This window comes from Nesoenas mayeri (assembly GCF_963082525.1).
Source record: "Nesoenas mayeri genome assembly, chromosome: 2".
NCBI classification, from domain to species: Eukaryota; Metazoa; Chordata; class Aves; order Columbiformes; family Columbidae; genus Nesoenas; species Nesoenas mayeri.
This window is the reverse complement of record NC_137543.1, coordinates 142,939,722-142,954,176: the sequence shown is the minus strand read 5'-3', so window position 1 is coordinate 142,954,176 and position 14,455 is coordinate 142,939,722. Positions and strand designations below refer to the sequence as shown.

At 36.4% G+C, this 14,455-nt stretch overlaps 1 protein-coding gene across 4 annotated transcripts in view; it reads right to left on the bottom strand.

Annotated features, from left to right (window-relative positions):
* CACNB2 (calcium voltage-gated channel auxiliary subunit beta 2) overlaps window positions 1–14,455 on the bottom strand; it is a gene marked incomplete at both ends in the record, with an annotated part of 243,853 nt that overhangs the window by 164,327 nt on the left and 65,071 nt on the right. For 2 of the 4 annotated variants that reach the window (XM_080364262.1, XM_080364264.1), the window contains one exon: window positions 10,502–10,915. The exons of the other annotated variants lie outside the window; for them this stretch is intronic. In XM_080364262.1, coding sequence (XP_080220388.1) covers window positions 10,502–10,549 — 48 coding nt within the window. Of the gene's footprint in view, window positions 1–10,501; window positions 10,916–14,455 lie in introns of those variants that run through there. 4 annotated transcript variants of the gene reach the window in all.

Sequence of the window (14,455 nt, the reverse complement as noted above, 5' to 3'; positions counted from 1 at the left end):
ACTTTGTACCTTTGGACACCCATGAGGACGCATTAGACAAATAGAATATTTCTTAAAATATGCAATGAATACATTAGGATGTTTGACTCATAATAGGCTTTTGGTGAGATGGGTTACCACCCAGGCATTTTCCACCATCTAACATGAGCCTGATTAAAAAAAAAAAACAAAAAACAAAAAACAAAACCCTACAACTTCCAAAGCAGACATCAGTCAAAAATATTTATAAAAACAAAAGTGAAGAAGCTAATTACTTCTCCAGAAAACATTCTACAGAATTTCCTGTTTCTACTGCATTTTCCCTCTTTCTGTATCTCTTAACTCTTAGGCTGCAACCATCACTGAGTGCCTCTTTTTGGTGAAGAAGAGCTTTTTATAACCAATCTGATCATTGAAGTCTCCCTCAGTGTTGGTCACTGAGACTTATAAGTTACAAAACTGCACGGTCAGTCAAAATAAATGGGGTTTTATTTCCCCAGAGGTGTAAACATTGCCTTCTTAGACCAGGTATTATCTCATGCACTTGACTGGTTTAATGAAAATTTCTTTGTCTCAATGAGGGTAACATTTCTTTCCTTCTCCTGCACTTTGGTGTCTGTTCCACCTGTTGTCTTCTTTAAGGTTTGTACTGTAATCTCTACGTAGCCTATACAAACATATTAGCCCATGTATAGACTGACTATTATTAAAATATAAATTAAATACTGGGTCATGGCACATTGCTAATTCAATAGATCAAACACAACAACACTTAACTACCAGCAGCCATTAGCCAACATAGTTTAATTAAAATCTGTAAAAATTCAGCTGTCCATATTACACAAATTATGTATCTGTTTGCAGATACACACACACAAACGTAAGTATTTAATGAAATGTGTGCAACAGTTCATAACAACATTAACCACTTCCTTCATAAGAAAAGGTTCCACACACGCAACCCCCTCCATCTGATTTTTCTACACACGTGGCATACCTCCTCAGGGTCTGCTGAATTCTTCCATTTGGCATCTTCTCTAAATTTCTCTTAATTATTTCTCTAATTCTTTCAATTTCATTGGTTTATTATTTGACACAAACACAATGTAGATTAAACTCACTTCTAGACTTGGATTTGGACTTTTACGGATTAGTTCTACTATAATGATAACGAATATTCAGGTATGTTTTACCAAAAGCTGGAAAACTCAAGATAGAGGAACTGCACTGACAACATGACTGCTAAACAGTATTTTTCTACTCTAAAAATTTATACCCCAGTAACAATGTCTCATCACTTGTTATTTTAATAGTATTATGTGGTAATAGAGATTCTACAAAATGGACAATAATCCATTGCCATATTTATTTCTGCTTACAGGACAGAGTAACATCAATCAATGGATATAGTCTTAAAGTCATTGTATGACTAAGGCTTTCCTTCCTTAGCTGCTGGGGACCAAGAACCAGCATGTTCTACTTATTTACTGGTGCTGGTTTTGTGTAGGGCCATCCTATTTCAGCACATTTTCAATATTCTGGGAGAAAAAGAGGCCTAAACCCCATGAGATTAACTGTCCTACACAATTTTTTCTTTCTTCTTTTCTGGACAATCTTTTACTATGTTTGCTTCTGATCAGGCAGATAATTAATCAAACTAGTTTATCTTCTGAATCTTTTACAAGGTGTGCAGTGGGCTAAGTCTTGCATCTATATGCTACTATTACAAATTATAAAACATACTGTTTCTGTAAAATCTGTGTTTCCAGATTAATTCAATAAAAACAACATGAAGAATATATTATGTAATACATCTAGTTCACATTTACAACTGGAAGATAACAGTTAAACACACCTACTTATTTCCACATCAGGTAAAAAGAGAGAAACCTTGAGAAAGTTGTATACACAAATTTCTGAACAAAACGCACATAATCACAAAATATGGGAAAAGCATTAGTAAAGAAAGTTTCTGGAAAAAAACAAATGGAAACAGAGACGCAATAAGTGAAGCAAGATGTTTGTAGTGAAAACAGAGGTACCAATGCCTGCTGTAGTAGACCAAGTTCTGTGCACAAACCCATAAACAGAAAGGATCATAAAATGTGAAGATAGTGAGAGTTATTGCTAACAGTCTGGTTATAAACTCTGAAATAGACTCTACAGAGACAAACGGCAAGATGAAGCATCTGACTGCATTTTGCCAGATGTAGGAAAAGTAGGTCAATATTCCCATAAAGAGAATCATTTTCTCTACTCTGTAACAGATCAAAGTGTGCAAACACTACCTTCCAAATATTTATTTCCAGAAGCAACACAAAAGCCAAGAACACTCCTCCTTTCTCTTCATGCCTCTAATGCCACAGTCTGCTCTGAGCCACAGGCGCATTTGAACACAGAAGCAGGATGGCAAGGACGCGCTGCAACAGTTCCTTCAGCTGTTAAACATACAGAATTTCAGCCAACTGAAGCAGCAGAGTGGTTCCATCTAGAGGAATAGTGTGTAAAAGCTACTCGTCCCTCATGACTAGCTATTTTTAAATACAGAATAGGCACAAAAAACTAACACAGCACACTCAGTATAATGGGCCTGCTACCTGGTGTCATAGCTCCATGAATATCTGTTTCTGAGAGCAAAGTGTGCTTGGCTGCACTGGACAGAAAAGATAATGTAGTAACCAGAGTTATTAACATGCTGGACAGCCCTGGCAATATCTGCAGCCACAAATCATGTGCAAGTAGATGTGACTAGGACTGACATATAAAAGAGCTCTATAACGAACTTGTGTAAGGATGTGTAAATTACATGTTGAAACCAATGCAAACCGAAAACACCTCAACTCTCAGCTCTAATTCCATTTCACCTTGCCATAACTAGCAAAACTTTTTAAGGACTCCACGAAAGCCAAAAGTTTCTTCTTTTTCTTTTTCTTTTTCTTTTTTTTTTTTTGCCACACATAAAAGGCACATTAACAAATTACTTAAACAAAATCAGTTCTTTCAGCTCTTTTAGGATGAAGTAAAAAGCTGACTTTTCAATAATCTCATTTGGCCTCTTCCAGCTTGTCTGGACCTTGACCTTCTCCATTTCTTCCTTCATTCACTGACCAACAAATCCCCTTTCCTTCAACATTCCTTCTGGAAGGGAATGTTTAGTCACACCAGAACTACTGCAAGGCCTCTTCCAGAAAAGTTTGTGCTCAGTGGAGCATTCTTGGCTATGTTCAGCACTTCACCAATTCTATCTTTTCAATTTAAATCTAAAAGTAGTTTTTTGGTTTTGTTTTCTTTTTCCTCTCACATCCCTTTTAGTAAGTTATGATTTTTGCTACTCTAGTTAAGTATAAAGATAGCAAGAAAGATATCAAACATAGCAATCTTCCCAAGAGAAGTCAGGAGACTCAATTAGTATTGTAAGACAGCCAGTTAATTTATCATGGCTTCACGATCTCATAAAATGGTTATGGAATGCCAACTCACCAGAAAATGTATTAACATTGCCAAAAATAGTTACATTTTTCCATCACAATCTAAGTCTGTAAGCATTGTACCCAAAGACATTACACCCAAGAAGAGCAGAAAGAACAAGTAAATGTTGAAGGGAAGAAATATAGTCAGAACGCAATACAAAGAAAATAAACCACTAAAAAACTTAGAAGGAGAAAAACATTTTTACCAAGTGAGGATAGCAAAGCTCACTATGTATGAAGTGGGGAAAAGGCAGAGGGTAAAAAATATGAAGCAAAAAAAAAAAAAAAAGAAGGATGAAAATGGGTTGTACTTATCACAATCTGTTACGTTAGTTTAAAGTGTTATTTTTAACAAATACTCATTTTTTTCAGGTTTTGTTGAAAACGTTACACTTCTGCACACATACTTGTGCAGCACGATTCTTCTTCCATCAAAGAACAGCAGCTTTGTGGAAAGGAAGCACCTCAGGCCTCCTTCCACATGACTATTCCACAGCCACAGGAGAAACCACTGTCGAGTTTGCATGCAGAGATTACAACTCCTGATTCCCACTTAGTAACACCAAGAGACTAATAATGGAGCATGCAGTGTATGGCTTACTGCAAATTTGCAACTTATTTTCATGAATATAATAGAGGTTTCAGAAAACACATAGACTTTTTAAAAACGACATTTAAAATACAGTTTCAGGAAACTCTAACATAATATGCATAAAAACAGTATCAAGTGTGCCACAGGTATAGGAGGAGGATGTTATGAGAGACGCAGATCGGCTTTACAAGTCTGAGCTTTTCTTGCCAGAAACAATGCAAATAAGGTCACTTACTTTGATATACTCAAATTAGTGGAGGTTAGCAAAACAATGCCCTGGTTTAGCAATCAGTGATAGTACTATCAATGGAAATATTAATTCAACCTTAAGAGACGAGACTAGAGGAAAATAACTAAAATGAGGTTCTCTAATTCTTTATTTCAGTGTATTTAAAATTGTGATATTGCTGATATTGAAATTTTCAGTATTTTAAATGTCCTGTTTAAGCAGTTACATTACAAACAAAATGAAAGAAAGCAGGCCCTTATTACATATATTGTCGCAAAATTTTATTCACCAGCCATATTGTTATATAATTTTACCTCAGAATGCATGATGAGCTACAAATGTTCCCTATAATTCTCCTAAATGTAAGAAAGCTTTTCAAAAGAAACCCCTTTTTCTAGTTAATTAAATTCAAAGGTTGTATCTAGGGAATGCAGCAAGAAGAACTTACAGAAAGTGGGACAAAAAAAAAAAAATTCTTATTTTTTTTTCTTTAAACAAAGGCTTTGTAGTCCAAATTCTATGCTCATAAAATGGAGCACAATCATTTAAATGCAGACATGGGAGTCAAAAATAAGAAACTGTGGCCACCTAATATGTAAAAACCAAAATAATTAGAGCAAATGTGTGAAGTTTAACTTGAAAGGACTGGAACTGCAATGGAAACAGGTTAGCTTCAGTAACACTCCACAACATAACAAATACAGGCTCTGTTGGACTATTGTAGCAAAGGAAAAGCAGCTAAAGGGGATTTATTTCCCTGTGGTTTGGGCAGTGCAAAGTTTGTTCCTGGTTTGGCTGGTATACAATGACTGACAGTCTCAGTTCAGGTTACTTGCTCTTTAAGTATTGACACATCCGTTTATTCCACTTTATTCCCCTTTTGTTTTCTTTCCATATGACCAAGCAAAAATCTTAGAAAAGTAGGGTAGAGAAAAAATGCAAAAGGACTTCCGATAGATGTATAAAATACACAAAGTTTCCCCAAAATCCAGAGATTTTGGGTTGCTCCCTAGCAGTTTTATGTCAGATATACCCAACTTGTACCAAGGACAGTCCAGTCACTTTAAAAAGTTGAAGGACTATTTTTGCTCATCCAGCCAATTCTTATAAATATACTGTACGTATGCTAAAACTTGTAATTTACTTCTCATTATCAGAAAACTACAACTTCTTTATACATTTTTTCCTCCTCTCAACATGTTTTTCTGCCTACAATACACAAAGGACAGAATCACGGAGGCAAGTCCTGATAAAAGTTCATCAACAGCTGCCTTTTGGCTGCAACTTCTTCTTGTCAACAACTCCAGCTTGCACTAAAACTGATAACAGCAGCAATGGAGAAAAGAAGAGAAGAGCGTAAGGTACAAGGCCAGGGCTCATGGCACAGGAGTACTAAGGGTCACAGAAATAGCCCTGGCAGGTGCAGTCCTGGGAAGGGAAAATACAAAGCTGGGACTAATGTCAACAGGAGGAAAAGAAGTTTGCAAATGTGAAGCAAGATTTCTGCATGTGAAAACCAGAGAAGCATGTTGAAGAAGAGGAGGGAAAAAAAATAGCTGTATCTGGAAAACAAAACCAAACTATAAATCAGCAATGAAGAGATAGGGGAGGGAGTGAGCAAAAGGAAGAAAAAGGACAGCATCTGCTATGATAAAGAATGATATGGTGAGAAACCTGATTAAGTGATAGATGGAAAAGATTATAGTATCAAGAAGAACAGACAAATAACCCTAGTCCAAAGCTAACAATACCAAAAAGAGAACATTCCCTCACGAGGTCTGAGATATCCTCCAGGCACAGGCACAAAAAGCCTGCCGTCTGGATCCTGCTTACTGCTGCAGGCAGGCAGAAAGCTCTCCAATTACAGTCCCCAGCATCACAAAAGAAGCATCTTGAAATAAAACCATACCAAGGTCCTTAATTACATTAAACTGAAATACACAGTACAAGCCATACCATAAATCTCACTGCTAATCTTTATTTAAAGTTTATATTGTTTTGGAATGCATTTTTTAAGGCTGTTTGGTTGTTGTTGCCTTTGTTCGTTTTTTGTTTGTTTTGTTTGGATTTTTATTTTTTTTTACTATTGAATTGTAATAGTCTTTTGGAAAGGATTATAGTCAGAGTAATGAATATTTGTCTTCCAGACATCATCTCCATGCTTTATCAAATCAGTTATATATCTAAGAAAAATCTTTAAGATACAGGTTCAGACTTGTTCTGAAGTCTTTTCAGGTAAGCAAAAACAGAATTTGATCATTCTTTAAAAAAAAAAAAGGTAAAATTTTAAAAAGTCAGCAAGATGAGTTTTCAAACTACCAAATAAATAAATATTGGTGTTTGGAAATCCACACAACCAAAGATTTTAAGCTGTTATTAAAAATAAACAGATTCCAGCCTGTGGCTTGCTTATCCAGATTATCCTAAGATGTTGGCCCTCCCTAGCTACACCCACCTACTCCTTGTGCAGCAATAACAGTGGCAACAAATGTGCCCTGCAAACAAACCTGCACCCTGAGAAGCCAAGAATTCCAGAATTGCACTGAAGTGCTCAATGCACTTGTAAATCCAAGATTCGTACACTCTGGTAGGTGACCTTGAGCTATGAATTAGGTCACGTCCAAGTTAACCATCTTGAAGAGCCTCTCAAGAAACTGTATGGACTCTCCTCATTGCTTTCACTTGACATGGATAAAAAGTTCAGAGTCAATCACTATTATGTTGTCATATATACAGTTTTTCCAGTTTGACAAGCATGCTGCACCACTGCAAATGAGACCACTCTCCCAGCAATTAGAGGTGACAGTACATACAGCCAAGCAGAGTGGTTGACAGCTAATTGTTCTGCTCACAAATGTGCAGACTTTGGAAATATCTCAGAGTCTGTATTCAAACAATCTTCGTGATGGGTTTCCAGACATATCCAGAGGGAACAGTAGAGAGCTGAAAACAGTGCAAGATTCCTGAGTGACTTCCATCAGATTGTAACTTCTGCTGAATGCTCAACCAACAGGTGGATAGACTGAATTAAAGTTTAAAAGCTAAAATACCCTGGCTAGTCTTTAGGCTCCTGTGCACTTAGATTTCTGTGACATGCTGTCACTGTGAGCTGTGAAACATTTTTTGGGCAATATACAAGCAGTGCTAATGTTTTAGACTCCATGTTTCAGAAAGAGATGAGATTGTCTCCCAGAAAAGCTCAACACAGCTGTTCCTCCACACTACCCAAAATGGGTACCATTTGAAAAATGGCATGACCCCATCTTGCAGACAGGACTAAAGACATAAGGTGAAGATGTTATTCAGCATTATTTCAGTTTTTCTATGAAAAAGTCCAATATAAAGATTTTTATTTCTGGAATTGAGTATTAACATGCAATCATATTGGCCGTATGAGGCATCCTGTCTTTAGATGCTGCAGGTTATGCTACAGAGTATATTAAACGGATCGCATTAAACAGCCCCCTCAATACCCAGCCACAGAAGAGAAAGAATGGAAGTTTGGTATAATAGATGCAGGCAGTACAGGGTGCCATGCTGAAGGAAGAGTCAATGATCAGGAAAGCCTAAGAATAGCTGAGCCAAATTTAATCTTGTTAACATTGTGTTACCTGCACATCACTAAAATGCAGCAAAACCTGGAGAAAGGTTGAAGTCTGTATTCAAACACATAGCTACGATCAACCCAGGCCTTGAATTTTATCCCTGCACACAGATGCTGGGCTAATCGCTGTGCATGAGAGTCTAATATCATAGAAAGGAGCAACATAATATAATCACCTTCTCTATCAATAATGCTGCTCCTCCGAAGAAACAACATGACCCCCACATAACTAGTTGCAGTCGTCTGTCTATTCTTGACCCAAAAGACCATCAAAGGGATTGATTATGCCCAAGATCTGCACAATTTTTAGGACCTGGACCAGAAAGGGCTATATTGGTTGCAAAACAATGGTCAGCTGTGATTTGGTCATACATTTTTGGATGCATACAGTAAAATATCTTAAACTCCCAGAAAAATTAAAAAAAAAAAAAAATAAAAATCAGAACTTCTGTGTTAGATCATTCACCACTACAATTCATAAGCAACTTAAAATCTGTAAACTAATAACCCAGAATAAAAGTCTGATGTTTTTCCCCAGTGAGTCAGACATTAATAAAAAGGGTCATACCTTGGCTCACTTTAATTTCAGTGGTTTCATCCCAAAAGAATCACACAGTACAACCTCAATTAGCCCAATGCCATGGGGAGCACCAAAAAAAAAAAATCAATAATAACGAGTTTGGATAATCAAGGATTCAAACAACAGAGAGAATTTTCATTGTAATTAAGTTATTTGAGAACACGGTGATCCTTCACGTAATGGGGTTTGGACCAAAAAGATCAAGGGCAAACTCCATTTCAATTATCCTAAGATGAAGCATCCTGTTTGTATATAGTCAGTTAGGTACTCAGAATTGCACAATATCCTTTACACGACAAGTGTAACAAAATAAGGTACAAACCTTGGTACTTTATAATACATTCACTAAGCATCTTTCTCTCCATTACCCACAAACCTCCAAAAAAATGACAGAGCAAATGGAGTTCAATGTGTTTAGTCTGAGACTAAACCCAAGTAGATGTCATGGTGGTTCACAAATGAGTAATCTGACACTTCCAGGTTGTGAAACATACTTTACAAACAGGCAAATATTTTATTCTGTCTAGATAATGTTATTCACAGTGACTCGTGTTATTGTTAAGTAACAATTACAAGAAGAAATGAAAGAATGGGTGATGCATCTGAAGAGGTCATTATTTTCATATGTCCCAATCTCCACATACAAAGCTCTTACAATGTATCCATATTTCAATTTCTGCATAACAGTGGGCATAGGTACATGTCAAATAATTATCTGCATAATAGATGTCCAAATTTAGATTTTATATTGAATTGATGGTTAAAATGAACTACACATTGGGTTTTGTATAATTTATGCAAAATACTGTACTTTTTAAATTCTAACCTTGAGCAAAGATCTTATCTGCATCTCCAAGCTTCTGCCTGCTTCTTACAGAACAGTATCAACTGTTGCACCAGGAAGAACAAAATACATCCAAAGTCAAGTTATCTGCGCAAAATAACTATGACAACACTCACATTTCTTTTTACATCTCTGCCATGGATACTGAAGGAGAGATATTTTTTTGTCTTTAGTAATTTTGTTCTCTTCATCAACCCTGTACAAAAACTTTGACTTAAATTACACCTATTTATGACCTTGCATGTTCTGTGATCATTTTTTAAGCTTTGTGTAAAAGAGCTTTCTATGACATAAACACACAGCATTCCTGACACCAGAACTATTTTTCCTGATATATTTGCTCTTTTCTTGTGCAACAAGCTACGATCTGCTTGTTGCAAATACTCAGCAATTTCAATTTGCAGCTCAGCCAGATCGTTTCAGCCTCCTGTTTCTTATCACATCTCTCTGACAACTGAATAGCAGAATAGAAAAGGAATGTTAAAACATAAATGAATTACTTAAGAGATTGTCACATCAGCTGAGTATGGTTCAGACATATTTCAGGTAATAGACAATCTTTTTCATTGCTAATACTTAAGCTTTGGTGCTGGCCTTCCTTGTGGAATTTATTAGAGACAGCCATTTTGCAATACAGAGCAGACTTATAATATCAGAGTACTGAAATACCCTGTTCTGGAAAGAAAACAAACCATGCAAATGATCAGGCCATACTTCTGCCACTGTCCTACTGCTCTTTTTCAAACGAACTACCTCATATGAGGATTTTTTATGTGCCTTGGGGTCTTCCAAATAATTTTTATGCCAGTCCATAATTGCTTATAACTTTAATTGATTTTCCGCTATCATATACAGATAGAGATGTCCTTTTCTAATGACTCCACTTACACAGAGCTACTAGCAAAAAAAAAAAAACCCAAACCAAACCAAACACCACACGATTTAAGAAAGAAATCAGAAGGGTCAGGCTTCCAGTCTTTTAACACTGCAGCTTATTTTGAAATAAGATATATTCTCGATATGAAGAAGTTCTGAAAAACAGATGAAAAGAAACTCACACCTGTTAAAATGATCCTGTGTCTGGTGCTCTGGTTGGTCAGTCAGATATACATTAAAATACCTGCCTGAGGCATACCATACCATCGGCTAGATTAGGAGTTGAACATACAAGTTAGCATCATTCTAATACAAATGAAAACTTACATAGGAAACCCGTACTCGCCGTCGGTGCACCAGCCCACAGCACTGCATGAAGAGGACAGCAGACAACAATCAGTGTACGGTTTCACCAAGCTTCAGTCATTCCTGTCTCCTCTGAGACACTGTCCATCTCTCCTCACTTTTCAGCCCCAGGTGCAAGGAAACAGGTAGAAAAACAGCCACCCTCCAGCTCTCAAGCTGTCCTTTTAAATTAGCTTGAAGACAGATGAAACTTACTTTCTCTGAGTAAATCAATCTCTTCTCTTTCAGATGATTAAAAAAAAAAAAAAAAGGCAGAAAAAAGCCCAACAACAAAAACCCAGAGGCACGTCTTTATTTCCTCAGCATCCAGCTATTACAAAGCAAATTCCGTGTTCATATACATCTTTTGCTACACATGGCGTAAGGTTTGTATCAACCATTCTGAACTTAGGAAAGACGAGAGACGTAACAGGATCTTTATCTCTCAGACTACTGCAACACCCGGCTTTCCAAAGGTCTCTTGCTGCTGCTGCTGCCGCTGCTGCTGTTGTTATTGCTGCTGCTGCTATTACAGCTTTCTTCCCAATGCACAAACCAGCAAGAGCATCCTTGCTTCAGCGTTACCTCTATTCTATCTTGGGCATATCTGATTTGTTATTTATCCCTTCCCGACAGCCTGAAAAAATGACAGAGTCTAGACTTTAATTCACTCTGGATTCTCAAGAATACAGAACCACCCTCCAAATAGTCAGATGCTTTGTCTGGTGATACGTGTTTCATATGAGGCAGGACTGCTGAGTGGCCTTACTACCTGACTCGCATCAGAGGCACAGTCTCCTCTGCTCATGCTGTTTACAAAAAGAACTTGAGAGAACATCAAATACATTTAGACTTTGGGATTAACATCCTTTTGGGTTTTCTTTCTTTCTTTTTTTACCTAAAACACTGACAGAGCTAATTAAAAACTTGGATAATGAAGACTTATGGATAATGGTTTTGAAAAGATAAATATCATGAAAAATTACTAACCTTAAAGCAATAAGACACATCTGAAATGAGGTCAGATTAAATTAAACTGTTTATGATCACAGTTCATCACTCTTCTTCTGGGGGGGACTGAATATCCCCATACTGAAAAGGCTTAATAGCTATATTATATCTTAAAATTAAATCCTTCAGTACTTTACAGCAGTGGTCTAAGAGTCTGAAATGTCTCCAGTACTGTACATCTCCGGTCAGATGAATACAGGATCACTTACTTTTATAACACTGAGGTAGACTTAACTCTTTCACCACCAGCACTTTGCTAAAAAATAGGATATACAGTATGCTTAGCATAGTAAAAAAGGAGAAACAGTATATTACTTTTAAAAGGTAAAGATAAAGGTACTTTTATTTTAACGTAATTACTGAGTTTATTGTTAAAGTCTGCGATGAAACAATTAGAGATGATACATGATATTTCTATCCTGGATTTATGTAGGCTGTGTGCTGATGGCTCATGAAAGGGTGAAATCTTCTCAAAAGGGTAAAGAAATAGAAGGCGATGCCCCTCAGAAATTAGCTTGGCTTCCAAGCTTGAAAGAGAGGACTCCAAAGAAGGCAAGTTATCTGCATGCAAGAAAAATGGTACCAGGTATTCAATCTAGTTGAATGACCAGAAGAGTTTTCTGCCAGTGGAAGACAGTGCAGCTCTGCCCATAGGAGGCAGCAGGCAGCCTTCTGACTGTGCTGAACCCAAGTGGCGAGAGAGTTAACATTTTCAACCCCAAAGTCTGGCATATAAAACTCAATTTAAGGCAACTCCTGCCAATTTCAAGTACAATTTTTTCATGTGCAATTTCCCTCTTAATAAAGAAAGAAAAAAAAAAAATCACATGTTAAGCATCTATGTGTCTTTGAGGACCAAAATGCATCTTTAGCCATGTAAATATCACTAGTTTGACTGGTTTTGGGGTCTTTTTGGTAGGCTTTTTCCACACCATCTAACAACCAGCAGGTGCTGCGGATACCAGTGGATTACTGGTCTTTCTAAGCCAAATGCACTTTTGGTGACAAGCCAGAATTGTTAGTTAAGATGTATAACTCATCTCAATTGGACCTGCAGATGCTCTCAGCATCTTAAAAAAATATAATAAGACTAACATAATTAAAACCAGGAAATTCTGGATGTAAGGACCTAATCTAAGTTAGACCTAAATCTAACTTAGCTTTATTTTACCTCCTACCACACAGCCAGATAGGTCATCATCTACCTTTAGCAGGAGGACAGAAGTTGGTACTTCACAAAGACACATAAGGAAGTGTCCTTCTAACAACTCCACAGTCCAAAAGCACTGTACCAGACCAAAAAAAGAATGCAGATCAGGACTGTTTAGAGTTATTCTAAAAAATCCATTAGTAAATGTACCAATAACAAGGACTAGTGGGAAGAAAAAAACATTTGAAATTCAGGACATATTGAACAGTACCATAAAAAAGAATCACCTGTTCAAAACAACTAATTAAATAAAGATAGAAAGAATAATACAGTAGTTGCATACATACATACATACCAATTAGTTCTCTATATTCTCTCCTTATAATGACCACTTTTTACTCTTAGAGAAGATCCATACATAAACTAACACCAGTATGAAAGCCATACTTCAGCTACATGTTATACAGTTAGATTTTTTTTAAATATTTGTGACATTTATTTGGAAATCATCAATAATATTGGTTTCATATATGTGATTATAACACTGGTAAGGCAAACAATATGAAAAATCAACAATTAATTTTAGAAGCTTCAGTTGCTTCTGAAGGAGATAAATGCATCTGCATTTCTAACTCTTCCTAAAATTCATCAAGAATACTCACAGTAACCATAAGCATCCCTTATAAAATCAGTATCACAACTCTTATTCAAATTATCTTGCATCTACTCTCACAACCAAAATTTCATAATCCAACCATGAAAATCTCTCCTTTCAATATAGGTAGGAAAAGTGTTCGGTTGTCTGTCTCCCCTCCTACTCCCAAATTACTATAATACTTTGTCATGATCACACTTCATGAAGGTGTGGGAGGGATGAATATTTTGAGGATAGAAGAGACGCAAGTATCTCCAAGTCAAACTCGTCAGTAAAATTTTATGTTCTGCAAATATGACTTTGTTTACAGTCCCCACAGGACAATGCAGTGAATACAGAACCAGGCCATATACATCCTCTCTTAAATTTTCTTCAGCACTCACACTGGATTTTACTTTGTTTTGTCTTTCCATTCTCATTACCTCGTTTATGACGTCTAGCAGTATTTATTGCATTTAAAGAAACAATGATGACTATTCAGGCAGCAAATTTTATCGCTATCCTTCCTATACTTCCTGGGTGGGCTTAGTCTTTAGGCCAACTGCAATCTAATGATTCTTGGTAAATCCACAACCAAAACCCTCCTCAACATTGTCACTATAATAAAAAAATCTCCATGCTACCTTAAGTTGCAGGTGTAACAAGGCATCTAATCCAAAAACAACTAAAAAACACAAAACCCCACTAAAAGACAGAATACGACCAAGCCAGTGAAAAATATTTTTTCATGCTCTAACATTGAAAAAATATAGCTTTATGAACACAGCAATTATTCTAATTTTGTATTTCTTGTGATACATTTTTGAAATGAACTTTAAGTTCACCATCATTATTAAGACAATAGCAAGGCTAATGTTCTCAGTGAATAATTTGATTTTTGCACACAAGGCATAATGGTAGCATCTTCAAAAAAGGAGCTTAACAGATACATATGAAATAATATTCAGAAGATTGGTACAAACACTTGGGAAGCAGAAAGAAACAGTGACATGCTGGTAACAAATATACCATCAGGTACAACAAATAAGTAGAAACTTCAGAAGTGTTTTGAAGCAATCAGTGAGGCTGATTTTCAAATATTTAGAGGCAGCTTCTCCAATATTGAAACAACATGGAATAA